At 34.0% G+C, this 23,606-nt stretch overlaps 1 protein-coding gene across 1 annotated transcript in view; it reads left to right on the forward strand.

Annotated features, from left to right (window-relative positions):
• The window catches only part of LOC142341396 (protocadherin Fat 4-like), a 180,395-nt gene that overhangs the window by 94,195 nt on the left and 62,594 nt on the right, over nt 1-23,606 (forward strand). Inside the window, 4 exon segments of the mRNA XM_075392323.1 lie at nt 1,663-1,866; nt 2,923-3,185; nt 3,712-3,969; nt 11,170-11,365. Of these exon segments, the coding sequence (XP_075248438.1) occupies nt 1,663-1,866; nt 2,923-3,185; nt 3,712-3,969; nt 11,170-11,365 (921 nt within the window).

The following is a 23,606-nucleotide window of genomic DNA, read 5'->3' on the forward strand; positions in this document are numbered from 1 at the left end:
AGTCTTTCGGCTATATTTTTTTAATGATCTGTCCCAAAAAGGATAAACCCATAAAGACCAGTTTTAGATGCCCGCTTCTTTAGCTTTGTAGGTTTAAGTCTTAGTTACCATCTTTAAAGCCTATTGGTTTTGATACTAGCCCCTGTATCATTTCACTGAGAAACATGAGTATGTTCAACTGTTAAATGACATCAAAATAGTCCGCATTTTTAAAAATGTTTTTGCAGAAAAATCAATTTTCCCCATTTTTTCTGTTCTTTTAACCTCAAGTAGTCTTATGGAAATCAATGGTGGCTATTTTCTGGCAACTTTCGGGTATGTTTGAAGAAAGCAAATTTCTCTTGCGACAGAAAGCAATTTTAGTTTAAGTTTGTAAATTGTTTTGGACGATGCTTTTTCTGCTCAACAAGGAGCTTTGCAGAACAGTTAATTTAATTTACGTTTGAAGAAAAAGTTATGAGTTGGCAAATTTTGTTAACGGAAGCGTGATTATTATCAGAGTTAACCAATAATTTGTGAATTGTCAGTGTCCGAAAACAGTGCAGTGCCAGTTTTTTTGCCTGGGAAAAATTCTAGTAATTCTTGTTTTAGAGCAATTCAGTCTATTTGAAGCAGATGTAACTCTCCAATTTCTAAAACCTGGTCATTTCCTAGTCAAAAATTAACGTCAAATTTGCAATTATTTATAAAATAGAACTTAAGTTTTGTAAAATTCTGTATTTTTACCAAAATTTACGAACAGATTTTGAATTTTGATCCCGTATCGTTAGAAAGTGGCACTGTTTGGTTATTTCTATCACACATATCTCTTGCATGGTTGCACTTTTTGTTTTTAAATTAATTTAAGCAATCTCCGAGAAAATTGATAATTTAAGCAGAACTTGACCGGGATGAACTCCGCCGATTGTTTTCAACCTTTTGGAATCTTAACATTAGTTTGCAAAAATTTTGCAAATTTCGACTTGTGAAGAGATAAATCGCAAATATTCACAAACTTGTCATAATCGAGAAAGAGTTTGCAAATATTTGCAAAATTGAACCCTATTTTAGAAAAGGGTTGTTTGTAGACAGAGATCGACTCAGTTGTTTAAATTTTTAATTTTTCATCCACGTTTGATATGGTCATGCGTCTGTCCAGTTGGGTTATAATAATTATAATTGTAACAACAGATAATTTTGAAAAACCATATGAAAAATATATTTTAAGGCGACTTCTATTGTACTGGCCGTTGAAATGTTTAAAGTGGAAAGTGTAAGTAGACCGGGTTTCACTTACCAAAGGTTTGAAATGTTTAAATAGCTCGGCTATAAGAGAGAATACACATTGGATGAATTCTCCTAACTTTTGATCTAATCTCTTTTCCCTTCACTGTTCGGCCCGGCGGTCAAACTTGACCGGCCGACTGACTGAGTGTAATGCACTTTGCTAAATCGAATGAATGATGAATCAAATTTAGTTGGATGGTTAGTTGCAGGTACAAATTGATGTATTGTGAAAAAAATAAACAATTGTCCAACAAGGACAACCAATGAGGAGAAAAACATTTTTCTCCGAGTGGTTGCCCAAATGAACACCTAGTATTAAAAATGTTTAATTTGAGCCGTCTCTTAATGGGGAAAAGATGTGAATACATTGGATACAAGAAAGGATTGTTGTTTTAGTGTCAGACGTGGCCGACATTGCACCTGTGTGCTATCCGACCTACTATGAGTTGACAATATTAGATGGTGACTTGACGTACTTTAATTCCCAAGGCACTTACTACTTCCAGCAGCAGATCACGTGCACCGATGCAGATTCTGGGGACAGTCTCAATTATGTGGAGAGTGTAACCACGGGCACTGCAAGTGACTGGGACATGATAGGTAGCGTATATTTGATGATTCAAAACAACCCCCCCTCCCCCATTAAAGTTGCCTATGTCCAGACTATCGTGCGTTCATTGGTGTTTCCAAACCGTGTAATTTTCAACGCACGACACCCCCCCCCCCCCCCCTTGTGCGTTCATTTCGGTCTGGACATATTGACTTTCGGTCTGGGACCTCAGCCTGGGAATGCTGCTTTTTCAAAAATGCAACCGAGATTGAAGAACTGCAACTCAAAAAATGCAACACAGAATTGCAATGTACAAAAATGCAACTTAAAATCGCAAAACATGCCACTCAAAAATGCTTAAAAATGCAAACAACTTATCCATCCATTTCTTTTGTTTTAAAATAGTATGCGAATTTTGAGTTTGCATTATCCAAACAGATTTAAAAATTGTCTAACTTCCAGTTTAAAAAGCGTCGGCGGTGTCTCATTAGTTCAAATAAATGAATGCGAGTTTCAATGTTTCGATGAACACTTGAAGAAAACGCTCGCCTCAATTATTTTTGATTTTTTTTCCAATAAACGTTGGAAATAAGTTTACAGAGTTGGCTGAATCATTCTGCTGGAATATTTTTTACCCGGAGTTAGAATGTAACTTCTTTTTGTTATAAGTATAGATTGACGTCAGAAAACAGTATCTCGACAATCATGTAGGATAATTTCGTCTCTGCAGTTTAGTGCTAATACAGCCCAAGTTGACGTCCTCGTTCAAAATGACTTTCCGTCTTTCTTAGGCGAAAGAAAATTTGAAGCAATTTGAAGCAGAAAAGTAAAAAAATATATATTGTCCTAAATAAGCAAGTAATTTTTAAATTACATGGGAAAAACTCAACTGTTGATATTACCCCGTGTTGCCTTTTATCCTGTTACTCTGAAATGGAAAAACTGATCGTTAGTACAGGGCGCGTTTATGTCTCTCATTACGAAAATTGCTCGCATGTGTATGTTTGAACCAATGCCATACCTGTGTTTGTTTCAAAATTTCAAAAGGGTCTGCGACATAAACGAGGTCAGATACATGCCTCGACCAGGGAGTCGTTGCTTTTCAGGAGACCAATTGAGTCTACTAAACGTTGCCGACTACGATCTGGGATCCCAAGACTACGAGATGACCATAACTGTGACCGACTCAGCCGCCCTCGCAACAACAGTAACTGTGTTCGTTCACGTGGCGCCTGTGAACGAACACACCCCGGCTCTTGCTGCCGGATCGCCAACTAGTTGTACAGTTTCTGAGTGTGCTAGTTACCCCGCAACGTGTATGACTATCACACTAGAGGACTCGGATTTCAGTGGCCATCCTCACGGACAGGTATTTTCAAAATTAATAACAGCAACTTGCTTGAGACCTGAAATCACTACAGAATCCAAGTTTTTGTTGTGCTTTGATATCATAATTGCCAAAAAACCCTGAAAAATTTGATACTTGACTAAAACTTTTCAGTTCATTTTTTTTTTACCTTTTCCATAACGGCGGGAAGGTTATGTTATCAGTGGAACGGTGTGCTATAGTGACGTGAAATAACTTTATAACTTTAAAAGTGTAAGAGGCTGATTCTGTTTAGAAACAATAAAATCGGCATTCATTTTTTTAAAATTTTTTCTGATAGTGGGCATAACAGTGATCATATCAGACCTCAGTTTCTACTTTCAGGTTAGTTCTGAAAAAAAGCGTTTTGTCCTAATTTAATTTTTTTATTTTTGATGTTTACCTTAAGAGGTACTTAAAACCAAATCCTGAGGCCGCTTAAAACAAATTAAAAGAAGAGAACAAACGTTATTGGATGCAAATGCGATCTGTTTTCAATTGCTTATTGCTCGCAAAATGAATGTTTCAGGTTACTGTGTCAATAGAAAGCGGTAACTCCGACAACCTCTTCCAAGTCGATTATGATTGGACAACGAACACTGCCGAGTTGCGACAGAATGGTCCAGTAGACCGAGAAACGGACTCTGTCTACAACATGTCTATCCAGCTCTCTGATAGCGACTCGTATTTGAACGACGCTTTAACAGCAACGGAGTATATGCAAGTTTATATCTCGGGTTGCAACGACAACTACCCACTGTTCAGCCCTCAAGTATACGCTGTCGAGGTTTGTATAAATCAATGCCACAAATATCGAAATGTTTTACTACCAAATTTTCGAACTATTTTTACTTAAAATGTTTATTAGGTGCTATGAACAGAACTCTGGGTGGGGGGGGGGTACATAAAAATATAATTCAATAATTTTTACTACCTTTAGATTCCGAGCCGAGGAGTTTTGGCAATATAATGTAAAACAAGGCGGCTCGTTAATGTGCGTTCGCACATGATGTTCCGACCCGAGCTCATCTACATTTTTGATTTAGTTGTCAACCAAATGAAGAGATAACAAAAATAGATGTTTGACTTTAAAAAACACGTTACAAAACGTAAATACTAATTGAATTACATAATGCCATTTCTCATTACAGCGCTCACGAGATCTACCAATAAAAAGACTACGAGAAAAAACAGCAAACAACAAAATATGCAAAAACAATATTTTCACGGCAGAAACCCAATATATAATTTTAGAAGCACCTCAACAACGTCAAAATGCAATCAGATAAAACCTTAACTCCACAAATTTAGATTTTGCTAACTATACAGCATGATACAGCAAACAGATATTTGTTTTTCATAATGAGATTAGGTAAAAAGTTGACATAGAGAAAAAAATGAGGTTGAAGTCAAAGATCAATCAACATTTCTTAAACCAAATAATTTCCAAAGTCTGAAAAAATCTTTAGCTTTTTAACAAAATAATTATTGATAAATTTACTAAAAAGTCAATATGAAACTAATGGGACCTGTCTTTGCTGAGACTAAACCATAGGAATAAACTAAATACGCAGAAAATCTCAAAAAAACGGACAATTTACACAAAGACGCAGAAAATCTCAAAAAAATAAGAACAATAGCATAAATTATTGAAGCCATTAAAATCATTAGCTATTATCTGAATTTTATTTATTTTTATTTCAGTTTACATTTATACTCATTCAGCTAAAATTATACTAAAAGAGAAAAGAAGTTCGTTCATATGGGCCACATTTGAAAATCATTGGGATCTGTTATTACCTGAATAAGCTAAAAGAAGAGAAAAAAGAAACACAAATACACCACTTACAATATTTTTTATGAAAACGCATAATGTCCACCAAACAAAACATCAGTTACGACATATTATTAGTAGACAAGTTGTTTTTTGAAATTCAAGGAATTGGAGTGGACTTCTCAATGACGAGAATAAGTTGACGAAAAGAACAAAAAACTGAAAAGTTTGAAAAATCTTTGAAGATGTATAATATCATAATTTTTAAGACTATTGGCTTTAAACTGACTGCTTCGGGTAACATCACTCATTACAGGTTTATGGGCAACATTACAGGCAACAAAACAAGTTTATGAGACCGATCAGAGTTTTACGGCTACCTAAAAAAATTAAAAAAGCAAAAACAGCAAACTCACAAAAATTAAGCGAGAAAAGTTTCAAAGCCATTAGAGAATGATTTTTTCAGTATAAACTCTTCTATTTTCAATTAATTTTTTAAAAGCAAGGTGATTGTTTCTATTGTTACAAAATGACTTCAAAACCAAAAATTATAAACAAAGATATTAAAACCACGAAGTTTTTGAGAAAAGCCCTAGTATCAAAGACATTAAATTCAATTATTTTCAACGCAGTTAATTAAACACACTAAATTCTGCCTCGATGAAATAGCAATCTTAGGTTTCATTCATGTGACATCAACAACTCATCACAATAAGTCGTATGGCAAAGAAAAAAACATCAAAACCACGAAATTTTTGAGAAAACCCATAGTATCAAAGTCATAGAATTCTACAGCTTTCAACGGAGTTCGGTAGAAAACTGAGAGAAGAAAGTGTCGAAGCTATTTAAACCATAAGCTTTTTTTCTCTGAAAACTTTTTCAACGATCCATTGAAAGTCTTCAATAAGCCAATGGGAGCTATCAATAAGACATTACAACAAGTCATTGACTATGAAAACAACAACAAAAACAGGCAAAATCCAAAAGGTCGGTTTAAAATTGAGAGAAGAAAGTGTCGAAGCTATTTAAACCATAAGCTTTTTTCTCTGAAAACTTTTTCAACGATCCATTGAACGTCTTCACTAAGCCATTGGGAGCTATCAATATAAGGATAACGTAATACGATTTCAAAAGGAACCAAAATTACTAAAAGAAATCCAAAAATTATAAAAATTATGAAAACTCGTGCACCGAAGTCAAAAAAACCAATAGTTAGAAGACAAAATCGCTAACCAGATAAATTGTTGACGATGTAGAAAAAAAGCGGTTCTGTCATTACCGAGACTGATTTGCAATTCACGAAAATAAGCTTCGATTGATTTATGTTAAAAAAAAACTCAAAAAAAAAAATATTTTTAAAGTCTTAACAGCCATTAAACTCAAAAGCTTTCATAAGAATTCAATGAATAAGCTCAGCCATGCCACGATGTAAATACAAAGATGTTTATCATGCCTAGGTAATCAGTAAGACATCACAATATGTCTTATGACTACGAAAAATAACAACAAAAACAGGCAAAAACCAAAATTTCTTTAGAAAAATGGGAGAAGAAAGTGTTGGAGCCATTTAAACCATATTTTTTTCTCAGAAAGTTTTATCTATGATCCATTGGACGTCTTCGCTAAAGGAAGATGTAGCCATCAATATAAGGATGACGTGATAAGATTTCAAAATGAACCAATAAAACGAAATGTCCAAAAAAATTTTAAAAATTTTGAAATCTTGTGGCATTGACGACGTATAACAAATAATTATTTGATAAAGCCGCCAATGTGATTAACGTATGTTGCAGTGGTATGAAGTAGTTTAATCCTGTTTTACTGAGACGAACTAACAGTTCACAAAAATAAGTTTATGATTTACTAATTTTAAAAAAAATTTCGAAAATTTATTTTCAAAGTCTTAACAGCCATTAGCTGTCCACTCAAAGCACTAGATAGGTTCACTTATTGCTCATTAGCAATTCTATTGCATCTTTAGTCAAAAAATTTATGCCATAGGATTATAAAACTTTAGTAAAACCTCAAAAAATAAATCAAAATTTCATTTGAAATTACGAAATTTGAGATACGAATCCAAAAAAATATGAGCGATCCCTTCGAAACAACTTTTTTGTTCATTGGGCTTCATTTGATTGTAAAAGAGGTTTGTCATTTTATTAAATTTTATCAAAATTGGCGAAACTTTAGTCAAAAATTCCGAAAAAAGGCGAATGAAATCAACGGAATTCACTCAATTTTCTTGAAAGTTTAAACCCCGATATCTCCCTGTCAAAAACGAAAATCAAAAAAATCTTTTTAATTCCATATTCTACGTTGGACAAGCTTTCTAATGATACCAGTCTCAACTCTCTACGATGAATATATCGGTCGGCCAAAATTCACGGAACAAAAAAAAACCCATTTGAGTATATAGTTCCTCCCCCCCACAAGTGGGGTCGGAACAATAGGCGGTAAGTAGCGCTTAGAAAACTCACCTCAATTTTTTTACAGTGAATGCGTTGAATTTAGCAAAAAAGATTCAGCGCATTTACCGCAAAATTGCGAAATAATGTAAGAAACATAACGATGAATTTTCACACTTGTCAAAGCCATTTACCGCTTAGTAGACATAATTTTGCCTTTCTAGGCGTAGGTCTTACATAATGTTGCATTTCTAAGCGTAGATCTTATCTAATTTTGCGTTTCTTAGAGAAGGTCTCAGATAAATGTAGCCTGTCTGCAGTTTACAAATGTAGCCTGTCTGCTGTGTATCGCCTTGTTTCAACGCTTAGACCAAAGTCTCTGAAACTTCTAGGACACTTTAGTTTTCTCAAACACTATTCGTTATAAATCGGACTGTAATCTTAGCGTTTCTAAGCGTAAACCTTACATAAATTTCAGTTGAAGTCAACGATCATATGCCATAATTTTGCCTTGAATTTAGCCTGGATCTTTCGTATTTTTGCGTTTCTAGGCGTAGATCTTACATTAGTTAGCGTAGAATTTAGCGAAGATCCTACAAAATTTTGCAATTCTAAGAGAAGATGATACAAAATTTTGGTGTTTTTCAAGCCGAAACCCTGGCCAACTAAGAGTTTTTCTCTTACGACTCTTCGAATTGTTTTGGGTGTAAAATCGGCAATTTCCTTTTATGCCATTTTTTTGTCCGAGTTTTCGTCGAACCCATTTGACTTTTTGTCCTCAAAACACGATAAACAGGTAATGCCCACAGGCCTTCAAGATGTCTTAGAACCTTAATTTTTTCTTACGACAATTTTTCTCTTATTATAACGCCGGCATACACTGGGAGTCTGCAATACCAATTTTGGTTGGTTGTGAATTACCCCTTGACCCCAAAATTAATATTTTTGAAATTAGTTATTCGTAAAATTAACAAATTTACTGGAAAACCTAACATCATCCTTTAACAAGCTACCTCAAAAACATTTTCGGATTGAAACTTTATATACAATGGAGATCTTCCATTCCAAGTTGAGTTGATTTTGAGTAACTCCTTGGTCCGATGAAATTTCTCGCTTTTTAAAAAAGGAAATTATAAAAATGCCCAAAATTTAAAGTTTCGAATCAAAAACTAACTTTTTTTCCTGGACGAGCTACATAAATATTTTTTTGATAGCAAAATACGAGGGATCTCCGCTAGTTCTTTGTCTGGATTTAAAAAAGTCCTTGCCCTGATAAAAAACGCCCACTTTTAAAATTTGCGGTTTTCGCAAATTTCTCAAATTTCCGTATGAGAATCTAACTTTTTCCTCGACAAGCGACATCACATTTTTTTTCTAAGTTTTTAATTTCATAGGAGTCTCGCATACCAAGTTTCGTTTGATTAGAGTAACTCCTTGACTCGATAAAAAAAACTACCTCAAAAAAATCATTATTCGCATATGTGAGTTTCCGTAGCAAAACTAATTTTAGTCCAGACATGCTAAGACAAAATATAGTCATAATTTTGAGGTAGCTGGACCCGATAAATAATCAATCAATATTAAAATCATTGTCTGCACAACTTTACATTTCGGTGTGAAAACTTAATTTTTTTCCTGGAAAAGAAGAGACAAAAATTTTTTTCTGATTGAGACTATATACACTTGGAATATCCCATTAAAGTTTTGGTGGGATTTGAATAACTCCTTGAGTGGCGAAGAATCTCTTCGTTTATATTAGCACATTATCAAAATGTACAAAAATACGTATAAAAATTTTGTCCTCTTCAAGCGACACCAAAAATTGTTCTCTGATTGAGAGCTCATCTTATTTTGGGATATTTTTCAAATCAAGGTTAAGTTAAACGCTTTTTTCCAAATGAAATCAAAAAATTTAGCTTTGAGTTTATGTCAGATACCCTCAGAAACGCCAAAATTATGTAAAATCTATGCTTAAAACGCCAAAATTGTCTAAGAGCTACCCCGGTTGATGTTTTATCACAAAATAATGTAAGATTAGCGGTGAAAGAAAACTTTTTTCAGCACAAAATGCCAGCATCTTTTAGCGTTGAATGCTGTGAAAGCGGTGGATTTTTGTAAGATTTGCGGTTTTTAGCGGTGACAAATTTTTTCACCGCATTCACCGGATTTTTTTACAAAAAGAAACTGCCGTACATTGCTTCGAACCACTGACTCCCTGCATGTCACCAAGTTCTTATTCCACTGCGCCATCTGTCACTTACTGCAATAAAATTTCATGTGAATTTAAGATAAGTGATGAAATTAGCAGTGAATATTTGCAAGGTTTGCAATTTTAGCTGTGAAAATTTTTTTTTCACCGCATTCTGCTGGTAGCGGTGAAAATTCTTTTTCCGCGCATTCTTGTAAAATCTACGCTTAAAACGCCAAAACTGTCTAAGAGCTACCCCGGTTGATGTTTTATCACAAAATAATGTAAGATTAGCGGTGAAAGAAAACTTTTTTCAGCACAAAATGCCAGCATCTTTTAGCGTTGAATGTTGTGAAAGCGGTGGATTTTTGTAAGATTTGCGGTTTTTAGCGGTGACAAACTTTTTTCACCGCATTCACCGGATTTTTTACAAAAAAACTGCCGTACATTGCTTCGAACCACTGACTCCCTGCTGACTCCCTGCATGTCACCAAGTTCTTATTCCACTGCGCCATCTGTCACTTACTGCAATAAAATTTCATGTGAATTTAAGATAAGTGATGAAATTAGCAGTGAATATTTGCAAGGTTTGCGATTTTAGATGTGACAAAAATTTTTTCACCGCATTCTGCTGGTAGCTCTGAATTTTTTTCACCGCATTCTGCTGGTAGCGGTGAAAATTCTTTTTCCGCGCATTCTTGTAAAATCTACGCTTAAAACGCCAAAACTGTCTAAGAGCTACCCCGGTTGATGTTTTATCACAAAATAATGTAAGATTAGCGGTGAAAGAAAACTTTTTTCAGCACAAAATGCCAGCATCTTTTAGCGTTGAATGTTGTGAAAGCGGTGGATTTTTGTAAGATTTGCGGTTTTTAGCGGTGACAAACTTTTTTCACCGCATTCACCGGATTTTTTACAAAAAAACTGCCGTACATTGCTTCGAACCACTGACTCCCTGCTGACTCCCTGCATGTCACCAAGTTCTTATTCCACTGCGCCATCTGTCACTTACTGCAATAAAATTTCATGTGAATTTAAGATAAGTGATGAAATTAGCAGTGAATATTTGCAAGGTTTGCGATTTTAGCTGTGACAAAAATTTTTTCACCGCATTCTGCTGGTAGCTCTGAATTTTTTTCACCGCATTCTGCTGGTAGCGGTGAAAATTCTTTGTCACCGCATTCTGCTGGTAGCTCTGAATTTTTTTCACCGCATTCTGCTGGTAGCGGTGAAAATTCTTTTTCACCGCATTCTGCTGGTAGCTCTGAATTTTTTTTCACCGCATTCTGCTGGTAGCAGTGAAAAAAAATTTTCACCTCTTAAAAACTTTTTCCACCGCATTCATCACATTGCGCGCAAATCTTACACTTTTTACTCAAATTCACTGCAAATCTTACGGTTTTTAGCGGTCATTTTTTAGCGATTTTTAGCGGTGAAACCTGACCCGGGACGCTTAGAAATAGCAAGACTTTCTTTTCAACGCCTCAAGTGCAGATCTTATTCAACGCATTCACCGCCAATCTTACATGGTTTTCCCGTTTTTTAGCGTTGACACCTCGGCCCGGCGTATTAATAGTGACTCCAAGACTGTGCCCATTGATTTCATGTGACTTGTTTCAGGTTGCAGATACAATTACAGACACACAAACCATTGTGACAGTATCAGCATCAGACGCTGACATAGGCACTGGGGGAACCATAGCATACAGCTACGATGCTTCAGACTTGAACACTGCCAACAGTTTTGTGAACATCTTTGAGCTGACAAATTCCAACAGGGAGATATCTTTGCAAAATGGGCAATCTCTCACTGCAGGTACGTTCGAAATCATATTTCCTGGGCCTAGGTCAGAAATCAAAATGGCATCTTAACGGACACATTGAGAGGCTTGTTGCTCCTTAATCTTGTAATTTTTCATCAAAACTTCATATCTTAAAAAAAACGATTAATTGACCTGATCTTGAATTAGTCACTATCCACCTGTAAATTGCTCTTCATGTCCTTTATTGGCTCTTTCTTTGATGCCCTGATTGTGAGCTAAAAAGCTCGTCAGGCAAGCTTTTTCTGGAGAAAAAAAGAAACACTGAATTTCCAAAACCACATTAGATAATTAGATAATCGTAACATGGAAAAGGTTGTGTAATTTTACTAAGAAATATACAATACAACAGCCTAAATGCCTATTAATGTACAAAAAAGTACAATCTTTCCGTGATTAAACTAATGATTGCATTTGCAATATCTGGTAAATTGATCCTGTTTATCTGAAGAAAAAATCTGCGGTCGTACGCACAGGCACGGCGCAGAACCAAAAATTCTTTTTTATTACCGATGACAGTTTAACCCAATGTATCTTCCTATGGTCGCAATGCACACCGTCGTTTAAAACCCAGAAATTGAAAATCAAATTTTTGTGTGTAATTAAGAATTGATGTTAAGTTAAATTAAGAGAGAAAAATATTGACAAGAGGACGAGTGGAGCGTAACTGCGACTCTAAGCAGCCTGCTGCTGATATTTAACCCCAGCAATTAAGTATTTTTCTGCTCCGGACAATCGTCTTTTGTGAACTAATTTACTTAATATTACAACAATCAAAAATTTTTCAGTGGTACGACATTGAAAAAGCTCTGGATCCACTTTATCCGAACTTTTCAAATAAAAATGACATTTCATAATGGTCGAAGTTTCAAAAGTAATAGAAAAAAGAAATCGTTTTTCTCAGAATGTAATTCAATTTTCATGATTCTCAGAATTTTTGGCTTTATACGTTGAATGACCAATAAACTCGGGGTCTATGATAGCATAGTTTAGTTGCAATTTTTTCCAAAAGGTGACAAAAAATTTTCTTGGTTTACCATGATGAGAACGCAAGATCTTGTCACCTTCTATCAAGGATATTTCTGTTTCAACTTCTGGACAAGGTGATCCATGTTTAGAAGTATCAAAATTTTGCATGTTGGATCACGTTCTATGAAGTTTAATTCGATTGTGAATTGATAGAACAGTATTCTTTCCCAGACCAACAAAGGTTCAACTCACGGTCTTTGGATAGTTATTTTGGGTATACCCAGATTTCATGGATATATACAACTCTTTCCGTTTATGTCGAAAAAACAACTGGCAATGTGCACCTGCACAGAAATTTTTAATAATTAGGAGCAAAAGTTGTATGTTTCAAAATTTAATGACTATCCACAGATAGATACGTAGGTAGTAAGTAAATACTGTCTCAAGGGAGGGGGGTTATCCCACGTTACTTAAGCATGGGAGAATTGGGTTTACTCTAGTGGGAAAAAGGACAAACCAGTACCGAATGGTTTTTAGTTCCCTCAGTTTGAAACAAGTTGTTTTTACTTAAAGTTTTTTGCATTTATCATGGTAAAAACGAGGACTAAAATGCTACAGAAAGCCGCGTTAAGGATATCTGACGCTTTGCAGAACCTTCTGAACTTTTCAAAAAAATACAAGCATCTCGTATAAACGGTACCCGTTCGCCCATAAAAGTACTGTGGGTGTGGTGCACTTTTCTTCAGCGGGTTTGGCAACCATTGGTCCGAAGCTCTGAGGTTTGCAAATAGCGATGAAAATTTGAGCATAAGAGATTCTATTATGCAAAAGAGTCAATTTCATTATGGACTAATGCTAAAGGTTTAAATCTATCTTTTTCCAAAGTTTTAATCTGTTTGTATGTAGACTCGAAAAGTTTATTCCGAATTTTCCAAGAAATCAGAATATTGCATGATTTTGAAAGAACTAATGAGCTAATGCCTCCTTAATAGTCTCTAAGTATCGCAAAAAGTTCATGCAAGATTTTGAATCCGAAAGAGATTTTTTTCGATCGTTTTAACTGTGAAACAGTTAGGGTTAAAACTTTTTAATCAAATTTTAGAGAGTAGTAGAACACATTTTTAAAGTTTAGATTTATATCTTGAGACGTTCTAGCAAGAATGTGACAAGTTCAAATACTCTTGCAAGAGTTTTGCAAGATTTGAATTGTCTTCGCGAATCTTGAAAGATTTGAATCCGTTCGTCATAAGGGACAAAAAGCGGTCATTAGAGCACAAAAACTGAATGGTTTCAGATCAATATTTAAATACCGACAATCAATGAGTAGTAAACATCGCAGCAATAGCAGATCTTGCCTTCACATCTGTGAGCTTGTTTTCCAAATTTAATGCACATAGGACACTCCCTTCCGCACTGTCGCAATATTTTCGTTTCTTCATTCATCACTTTACAAGAAAAATTTCGCTGATCTAACTTTTTGTCACGTTTTCCCGACATTTGTCCACGCTTCGCTTTGTGAAAGATTGTAAATAAATTTGTTTTGTGTGACGTCATGAACTGCTTTGAAGTAAGCGGCGGAATATAATCTGCTGTCCGTTTCTGGTGAGTGTATTGAACATCAGCAGAGTATAGTGAAAAAATATTTGGACATGAAAAAGTAAGAACAATAATATAAAGATTAATTGCCATGCTGTTATTTGTTATAACTTTAGGTCATAAACTTGGACAGTCTCAGTATTTATTGTAAAGTTTTGATTTACTAACTAAATACTAGTCAAAGTTCATTCAATCAAGTATCCCATAGGTGTTTCATAAATGTGAATCTTTTAAAAGATTGTGACTTTAGCAGGGCATGCTAAGATACTGCGCTCAAAAAAACTTTACAAAATTGAATTACATTTAGAAGAACATTGGCGTGATAGCCGAGAGGTAAGGTGTGTGTGTGATTCACACGCAAATGATTGAGAGTTCAATCCCCAGCCTCCGTGAAGCTGTCTGTTTGAGGACGAGATCTTACTTAACCATAGCTTCAAGTTGACCATATCCTGAGCAATGTTGGCTGCAATAATGGTACCACGTGAAAGTCTCAGACGCAAAAAAAGTGGCCATATTCACAAAAAAAGAGCATTCATGCTCAACAAATGAACAGTCTGAGATGTGGGGAATAAGTTAAAAAGGACAGCTGAGAACAGGCTACTGTTAATACACTGCAGACTGAAAGCCTAGTGCTGCTCCGCTGCGATTACGCAGAAACACATTTTTTATTTATAAAATCAGATCACGATAATTTATTTTGTGATTGGCCTTGCAATCTAACAATTTTATGGAACGAAACAGCTCTATACATTCTATGGAATTTAAAACAAAAACAGCAATGAATTGAAAACTTTGTGGCGAGAAATTAACAAACAACTTTAAAAAGTCTACAAATTTACAGATGTATTTTTGAAATTACTTGTTTTTATTGACCACATAAAATGTTTATTGGATACATGTTCAGTTTCAAAATTTAATAAATGGATAGCAAAAAATGTTTTTTGAAAAAGAATCAACAAGCCCAATTCAGAAACAAAAGTAGTAAAAGAGTGTTCTACGACCCAAAGAAACTAGGCACATTCGAAAAGAACGCAAATTTAATAATATGCATATCTTAAGTGACTACCCTTTAATAAAGACAATTTTTCAAACGTTGAAAAAGTTGCAAACAGATGAGACATAACAAAGAAAATTGGCAAAAGCTGAAAAATTGACAAATAAATTTAGGACAACGGGAAAGAATATACCAAAAAATATTTACAGAAATTAAAACATTGAAGCTAGCTAGAAATGGTTCATCTTTAAGACCAAATAAGCGAAGTTGAAAAAAAATCTAAAAATTAGCGGAATATTATATTAAATCGACGCAGTCAAAGGTTTTTCCTAACACCCTGAAAATTGAAAAGTAGTTAACCTGTAAAAGGAGATGTTCAAAAATCCTAAAACTTTCCGCCAATCAGTCTAATACCGGCTACTTTTATATATTTAAAAAAAACTGTTTAAATGCATTAAACAGTTCTGCATTAAATGTTAATTTTTGCACCAAAACAATTTGGTTTATATGGAAAGGGAAAACTAATCTTAAAAAAGCAGAGAAAATGGTGAATCTGCTACAACTGTTTGTTTTTGTTTACCTTAAAAAAACTTTCGATGTCGATGATCAATTATTTTTCTTAATTAAATAATTGCGTTATGGTTATCATCTGATATAATTTATCATCTGATATAATTTTGAAATTGATACAAATAGGTGGCAATTGGTTGACCCCAATTCTCAAAAAAGTTCTATGTTGCTAATTACTTTGCACTACCTCATGGTTCTGTTTTTATATCTGTACGTTTTTTATCTGTACGTGTTTTTATATCTATCAACGACACGCCAATTTAAATGCAAATTTTCCAATTTGCTAAATGTGCAGATGAGGCTAGTATGATATCATGAGGACTTAATCAAGATCTTAGAATGCTGCTTGATATTGAAGCGTCAAAAGTTTGGAAAATTGCAAAATCAAAAAAATTAGAATGATAGAAAACTTTTGATTGCTTTTATATTTCCTGTGCAAAACTTGTCGCTGAAATTGGCTAACTCAGTTTGGATAGAAAAACAATAGTTATTAGGGAAAGTTTCTGCATTAAATTGTATGACTCAAAACAACAGTTTGATACGCAGTACAATTCTCATTAAATTTTTGAACTCAACTCAACAGTTTTTCTATCAAACACTCAGTTTTTCTATCAAACACAAAGCCGTTCTAAGAGAATCTATACAAATTGAGAAAATTAGAACCAAAATTTCAAACCATTCTATTGAAAGCCGTGTGAAAAAAAATAAATTTTTGGAAGTGATGCAAAAAATTTGACGTACCTGAAGACAAAAACTCCAAAAGTTTTGCTTATGAATTTGGGAATCTGTATGCTTTGAATGAAAAAAAACTTATTTGCTTTTTTTCTTTGCATAGCACTGTTTGTTGTAAGGGTTATGTCGGACGAATTCTTTGGTCAATTAGCTGGACAAGAATTGCCAAGCTACACTTTTTTATCAACCTCTTTGCTGTTTTCTGCGATTGAACAGAAACTCAGCTATTACCATTAGACCAACCAGATACTAATTTGTGCTATGATCAGGCTATCCTTATCAGAAGTAGCGCCCTCTGCAGGCCCTACAGACTTCCCCAGTCGAGACCAGATGGTTATCTTGCAGGATTCTGCCGGAATCTTGCAAAAACTGCCTATCTTGCAAAAACTGCCTAAAACTGCAAGATTTTGCCAGAATCTTGCAAAAACTGCCTATTGCAAGATCTGCCAGAAGAATGGTTATCTTGAAAGACCTGGTAGAAGAAAGGTTATCTTGCAAGATCTGCCAGAAAAATGGTTATCTTACAAGATACTTGCAAGTTCGTTCCGGTCGAACTGTCCTCTTATTGGCTCTCATTCATGCAACACATTTCATTTTGACCAAAAATTTACTTAAGAATCAGTTGTGTGTTTTATAAGAAAAACAATACATTTGAATAGATTTTAAATCTGGAAATATGAATTACTTGAAAAAAAAACAAATTAAAGTTTGCTTGAGAACTGTTAACACAAAATAAATTACTATTAAAAACTTTTTTCCTTCAACTTTATCAAGATTTACAAAACTACACGTCTAGATTACTTTTTCTTGTGAAAAAATTATGTGATATTATTCTTTGCATCTTAAACAGCTTCCTTTCATAGAATTCAACTCCTTACGCTTAACTTTTCTTGCCAACGCCTAAAAATGTGATTACTCCCGGCTTGCCATTTTTTTGAGCTTCGAAGGACTTTCTTGCTGTCAGAATCACTCGCATTAATCAATTCATCTTGTAGGATCTTGTGCAAAAAAGTGGCTATATTAGAGGATTCTGACAGAGAAATGATTGTCTTGTAAGATTCTGGCAGAAGAATTGCTATCTTGCAAGATTCTGTCCGAATCTGCCAAAATCTTACAAGATAACCATTCGAAATCGACTGGGGTTGGCTGGGCCCAGATCTTACTGTTTAGATCCTGGAGCAGCTTGTAATCTCTGTTGCGGAGCTGTCTAATTAGCTTGCATTTGTTGCTCTCCACCAACTTAAGCAAAAGTTTAGCGTTTTTGATAGCCGTTTTATTTTAAATAGGTGTGAGGACTATCAAATTGTCTTTTAGTAGAATAGCCTTCTTTGTTATTTCTATTTTTCTCTCCACTGGAAGTGTTTTAGATGAAAAACGTGATAGGTAATTTGGACAAATATAACTAATATGACACTGCTGGTTGTTAAACGTCATACGAAACGTTATATCTTTAAATCTCTGAAATTTATATCCGCGCTAAAACTGTAATAATTTTCGTCCGGTTTTTACAAAAGTACCTTTGGTAGCTTACCGTTTGTTTCCTTAAGTTCCATTTTTTGCCCTAAGCCCAATATTTTATTGAAATTGACTTTTGCTTATCACTTGGTCGGATAGTTTTTGGACAAATTTTTTAACTTTTCCCACAGATAGCTCAAAATGTTTACTTGTTCTTTTTATTCTAAGTTATCGCTATAGCAAAATAAAATTAATGGATGTTAGAAATAGCAGGAATTTAATTGATGAATGTTAAATACTTTTTCTATAGCTGCATTGTGAGTCGTAAAGTTTTTTGGCTCAAATAATATCACTTTTGTATTAATTGTCTTGGCCAAAATTCTACTAATTTCAAACTAGAAATTTAGTAGCATTTTTCTAGCAATTTTTCCTATGAACCAATCTTTGGCGACTTTTGGTCTTTGAGAAACGGAATAAACTGTTAACGTTAGAGGTCATTAAATTGTTGGTGAGCTCGAAATTGCAGAGAATGCAGTGAAAATTTATGGTGTGAACTGTAATTCTTCGGAGTTTTATATTACCTCCTTGTACTCTATCACACGCCCCCCTATTCCAGCTCTTTTTTCACTCGACTCCTTCTAAAACACCCACGCTGACACCCCAGGCGTATAAAGGCGTTTTGGATCTTTTCCGTTTGTTCCCTCCCCTCCCCTCCCCTCTCCCCCAGCTTAGTTGGCGCATATTATCTGCCCCCCCCCCCTCCAGAAGCACGTGCAATACTTTTACATTATAATTTACTCTGTAATGACACTTGCTCTGTAACGGGGGGGGGGGGGGGTTGCATAACGTACTGGAGGGGGGGGGGCAGACTGGAAAGATCCGGCGTTTTTTACAGTGTAAAGTGCAATTTTATGTGTTTCGGATAACCCCTAAACACTTAAACCCGTAGCTGAAGTGGGTTAAAAGCAAGGACTGGACTGACTGTCGTACGGATTATGCGACTCGAATAATCTGGCCATTTAGCTGTACGAGAATTATCAGGCAATTGTAAATGGATTTCGAACTATTTCACCTGAAGTATTTGGATTTTATACTGTTAAACTGTTTTCTGTGATAGGACAAAATCTCAGATAGAGCCATCAGGCCATTCAAATCGTAGCTTGTGCTCCGATCGAACTATCCAGGTTATAAATAACGCTCTGTTCAGATCGTACAGACTCTGGACCGCGCCCATATCAGTCTGTTTTTAGACCCTAGAGCAGCTTGCAGTCTCTGTTGAGGTGTGGTCTATTTAGCTAGCTTGGGTTGCGTTCCTCAATTTAATCAAAATTTCAGCGTTTTAGATAAATGTTTTCTTTTTCTTATTAGATGACTTCGGATGTAATTTACTCGGATGTTTTTTAAGAAAGCCAAGACGAGCGTGTTAATAAGTGTTTAAAGAAAAGTTTCAAAAAGGTTTCTTCCACTAATCATTTGCAACTGAGACAGCGCTCAAAACAGTCTCGTTAATTTATTACATGCATCGACAGTAAAATCAAGTAAAAAAACGTTTTTGTACTCAAAATAAGATTTAAAGTTAAAAATTTAAAATATCATTTCGTTTTCAACGATAATAACATTTTTTTGGTTTATTAGTTGCCTTTCAACAAGCAGTAGTTGAGATTAAACACGTGTTATGGATGTTTTACTCAGAATCTGAATAATAGACATTATTTTGTTAATAGAGGTCAAAAGAAACATCTGAAAATTGTCTCTAAAAACTGAATTTCGATCAGTGACTTATAGTAGTTTAGTAGTTTGTTTCCTTAACCTTTTTTTGCCTTAAATGCAATTTTGTTTTGAAATTGGCTTTTCTTTATCACATGTTCGGATACTTTTTAGCAAAATTTTCCGACAGGTATCTCAAACTCTTTCAACAGGTATCTCAAAAAATGTTCCTACTTATTTGTACTTTAAATTATCGCATTTAGCGATAGTAATTTGTCGGATTTTAGAAACAATAAATTATTTAATTGTTATAAATTAAATCCTTTTTCCAATAGTTATCGCAGCTGCTTCGTGTTTTTTAAGAAGTTTTTATATTGATGGTCTCTGTCGAAATTCTAACAATTTCAAAACTACTGCGTCTTTTGAGCGTCACAATTGCGTTAATAATTTTGAAACCGATTTCACCTAAGTAGTAGCTGGGCTCTTTTCAATTTTGCCTGGCTAAATCTCAAGAAGTGCAACTGAGCTCTGAACTGAGGTAAAGTCAAAGGAATTGATTTCCAGGAAAGGACTGTAAGTAGTCTAGAAGAATAGCATAATAAGCATTTGTTCAACCATATTGAGTTTGGTTTTTTTGGCTTTGCTCTCCATTGCTCTCCAAAGAAAGTTTTAGCAACTTTTTAAGCCGTGGTTCTCTTTCTCGTGCAACATTTAAAACTATAAATTTTTCATATGATCTAATTTTTGGTGACTTTTTTCATGATAAACTGAATAAAATTATAAAGTTAGAGGTCATTATCTTGTTGAGCAGGTCTCTAAGAGCGTGCGTCAATATTCCGAAATCGCAGAGAATGCAGAGAAAATTTATTGCGTGAATTCTAGTTCTTCGGTAATTGTAATTTTTTGTTAACAGACGTCATCAGATACACTGTATCTAAAAATTGTCAATGAAAACTAAATGTCGAAAATTAAATTAACAGTTTTATTTTTCTATTCAAAGGATAGTAAGGTTTGACCACTTTGCACAACTAAAGCTGCAATAACTTACCGTACATGACCTTTACCTCTTTTTTCCCTCTAAATGCAACAATATTTTGCAATTGAAATTTTCTATCATTTTTTCAGTCATTTTTTTGGCCAAACAGTATAATTATTGCAACAGATAGCTCAGAAAAAAACAAAAAAATCAAGAAATTGCGGGTACAAGTAAAAGTTTTATAGAAAGTTCTATGCTAAGTGTATAGTACGGAAAAAGTTGTTCCTTTTTTGTTTTAATATATCGCATTTAACAGAAATAGTTTGTCATATGTTAGCAATAATGAAAGGATTAACTGTTGTTTATAAGCCCTCGTTTTCAATAGTTTTGATGCCAGCTGCCCCATGATTTCAAATATTATCCCTTTTATATTAATGGTCAAAATGTCTCGGTCAAAATTTCTAATAATTTCAAAATTACAAAATAATGTAGTGTTTTTTTTTAGAAAATAGAAAAAATAAACAAAACTGAAATGATAACTTGACCATTTGGATGTTTGTATTGCCCCCCCCCCCAGTATCAGAAACCCCAGTTTGTCTTCAAAACATTCTTAATCAGAGCTTATTTAATTCATCGGCAAAGAAATGAAAACATTAAAGACAATTTAGAATTAGGAAAGAGAAAGTTCAAAAAATGTTTTTGATTCACTTAATAGCTGAATTTTTTTGGAAGGTACATAGAAATCACGCTCCCATATATCATTTGAAATAAATTTCGCAAAACTGATTCATTGTGTGATGGTTCTGGCCAGAAAAAAAGGAACACATAATATGTTGTGAAAGGTGACTTTTTGCATGCTTGCGGTGACTTTAGAACTTAGACACTTATTTGACTCTGGATTAACCAACCAGTTCATTCAGCAGAAAATATCGGAAAAGTGAACAGACCGTCAGTATACTTTCGCTTGAAGAATAAGAAACTCAAATCAAGTTTTTTTTTGGAGAAGTAGAATGTATTTTTTTCTGAGAAAGTTTTGCAAAAATTGACGCTATACAATTTTACTATTCTTCAAAATACTCCTTTGGTTTGTGTTTGTATGACAAAAGTTACCGGACTTGATGTTTTAAGGGGCATTAAAAAACAGGAAAGGCAACCAATTGAGAAAAGAACAGTAAATTTTTTTCTCCTTCAAACGCCTGCTCTCAGACTCAAAGTAACTATAATAATTGCGCTGTGCAACTTCTTTAGTGCAAATAGCAGTATTGAGTTTTTGCAGTAATCTTTTACTGTTTTCTCTTTTTAATTTTTTTTAATGAAAATAGGTAAAGTTTATTAAAAGAGGCGGAAAAGGCTTTTTTTTATCAAATTGGCAGCAAAAACTAACCAAATGCAAATATTTCAAATAAATAGTCGTTCGTCACAACTATGACGAGCCAAATTGATTCCAAACTGATATTTTGAGTTTCCATCGAAATAAAAAGAAAAAAACAGTCGTTTGAGAAAAAATCATAAAAGAATTTTTCCTTCGTAAACACTGCAGCCGTCTTATCAACTGGTGTGGATTTGATTTTATTCCAAATTTTTTCCAGTCAGCGCAAATTCGATTGAGTTATCAATTTACATATTTCTTGTTGATGAAGTAAATAGAATTAAATTAATTTTCAGCATTTCAGTACACAAATGAAAGAGCACTTTAATTTCAAATTTTTTCGGTTTGTCATGTAACTATTGACACTTGACTTTTTAATCTCTTTATTCTAAATTTTTCCAAAAATCGAAATTGGCGGAATATAGGCAAGTCAGTGAAAAGCAACTTTTAATACAGTTCTTGAAAAAATGACAAAATTTACATAAAGAACAACCCGAATTTCTGAAGGCATCTTGATCTTCGTTAATATTTTTTTGAGAATATTTTGCAGCAGTATCTTGAGTCTTGCTTATTGATAATGATGTCATCAGCTGAGCATACTTTCAATTAGTAGAAAAAGTTGCAAAACAGTCTTTGTTCTGTTGCTATGTCCAGCGAGTAAACTCATTGCTTCATTTTTTCTAATTTTTTGCAATTTTTTGCCTGTGTATCTTTAAGAAAAAATTCCTTTGCAACTGATTCATCTTGTTGAACTTGAGTTTTTTGAGGAGCTTTTTTGTCAATCAAAACAATTGACAATGCTTAATATCAGTGTTTTAAATCAGTCTAAATTGTAGCAAAACTACAAATCTCTAAATGAACAACAACGGGATAAACCTTATGTGGAAAAACTACTGTAAATAGTTTTTTTGAGAAAAAAAAAATTGAAAAACTAAATTGATCACTTTGGTTGTTTGTCTTTACTCTTAGACACATCAATTTGACTGCGAAAAAACTGTCTGAATCAGAGCTTTTTCAATTCAGCGGCAAAGAAATGAAAACATTATTAAAAACTATTTAGAATTAGGAAAGCGAAAGTTCAAAAGATTTACATAATAACTTAATTTTCTTACTTAATTTTCTTAACTGTGAGGGATCCAACGTTTCCATATTTCAATCTCTTTATTGTAAGTTTTTCGAAATTTTCTGAAAATAGGCATGTGAGTAAAAAGCAACTTTAAACACGTTTCTTGCCAGAATGACAAAATTTACGTAAACAACAACTCAAATTTCTGATGGCATCTTGATCTTCGTTAACGTTTTGTTGAGAACATTTTGAGGCTGGACCTTGAACCTTTATAATTGATAATGATGTCATCAGCTGAGCAAAATTTCATTTGGAATGAAAATAGTTGAAAACATAGTCATTTATTCTGTTACTACTTCCAGTGCGTTAAGCCATTACTTCATTTTCTTACTTTTTTGGCAATTATTTGCCTGTGTTTTTTAAGAAAATTTCTTTTGTGACTGATTCATCTGGTTGAACTTTTTGAGGAGCTGCTTTGTCAACCAAAACAATTGACAATTGTTATTATTAGTGTTTTACAATTGAAATTGTAGCAAATTGAAGGTTGCCATATATATATATTCATTTTTTTATTTTTAAGAAATAAGTTTTTAAGGTGGCTCCAAAAAATGCTCTTATTTAAGTTTTGCCAAACTAAGTGTCAAAAAAGTTTTAACGCTGAAGAACAAAAAATATTGTTGGCCATTTGAGACGTAATTTGAAACGTTCTATGCAAAGCAGAATCTATCACCAGCCGTGTTGTTTCAAAACATGTTTATCTGTTGATCTTAATTATATTTATTGCTTTTTCAACCGACTATAGA

Source organism: Convolutriloba macropyga, chromosome 6, assembly GCF_964194025.1.
Source record: "Convolutriloba macropyga chromosome 6, txConMacr16.3, whole genome shotgun sequence".
Lineage (NCBI taxonomy): Eukaryota > Metazoa > Xenacoelomorpha > Acoela > Convolutidae > Convolutriloba > Convolutriloba macropyga.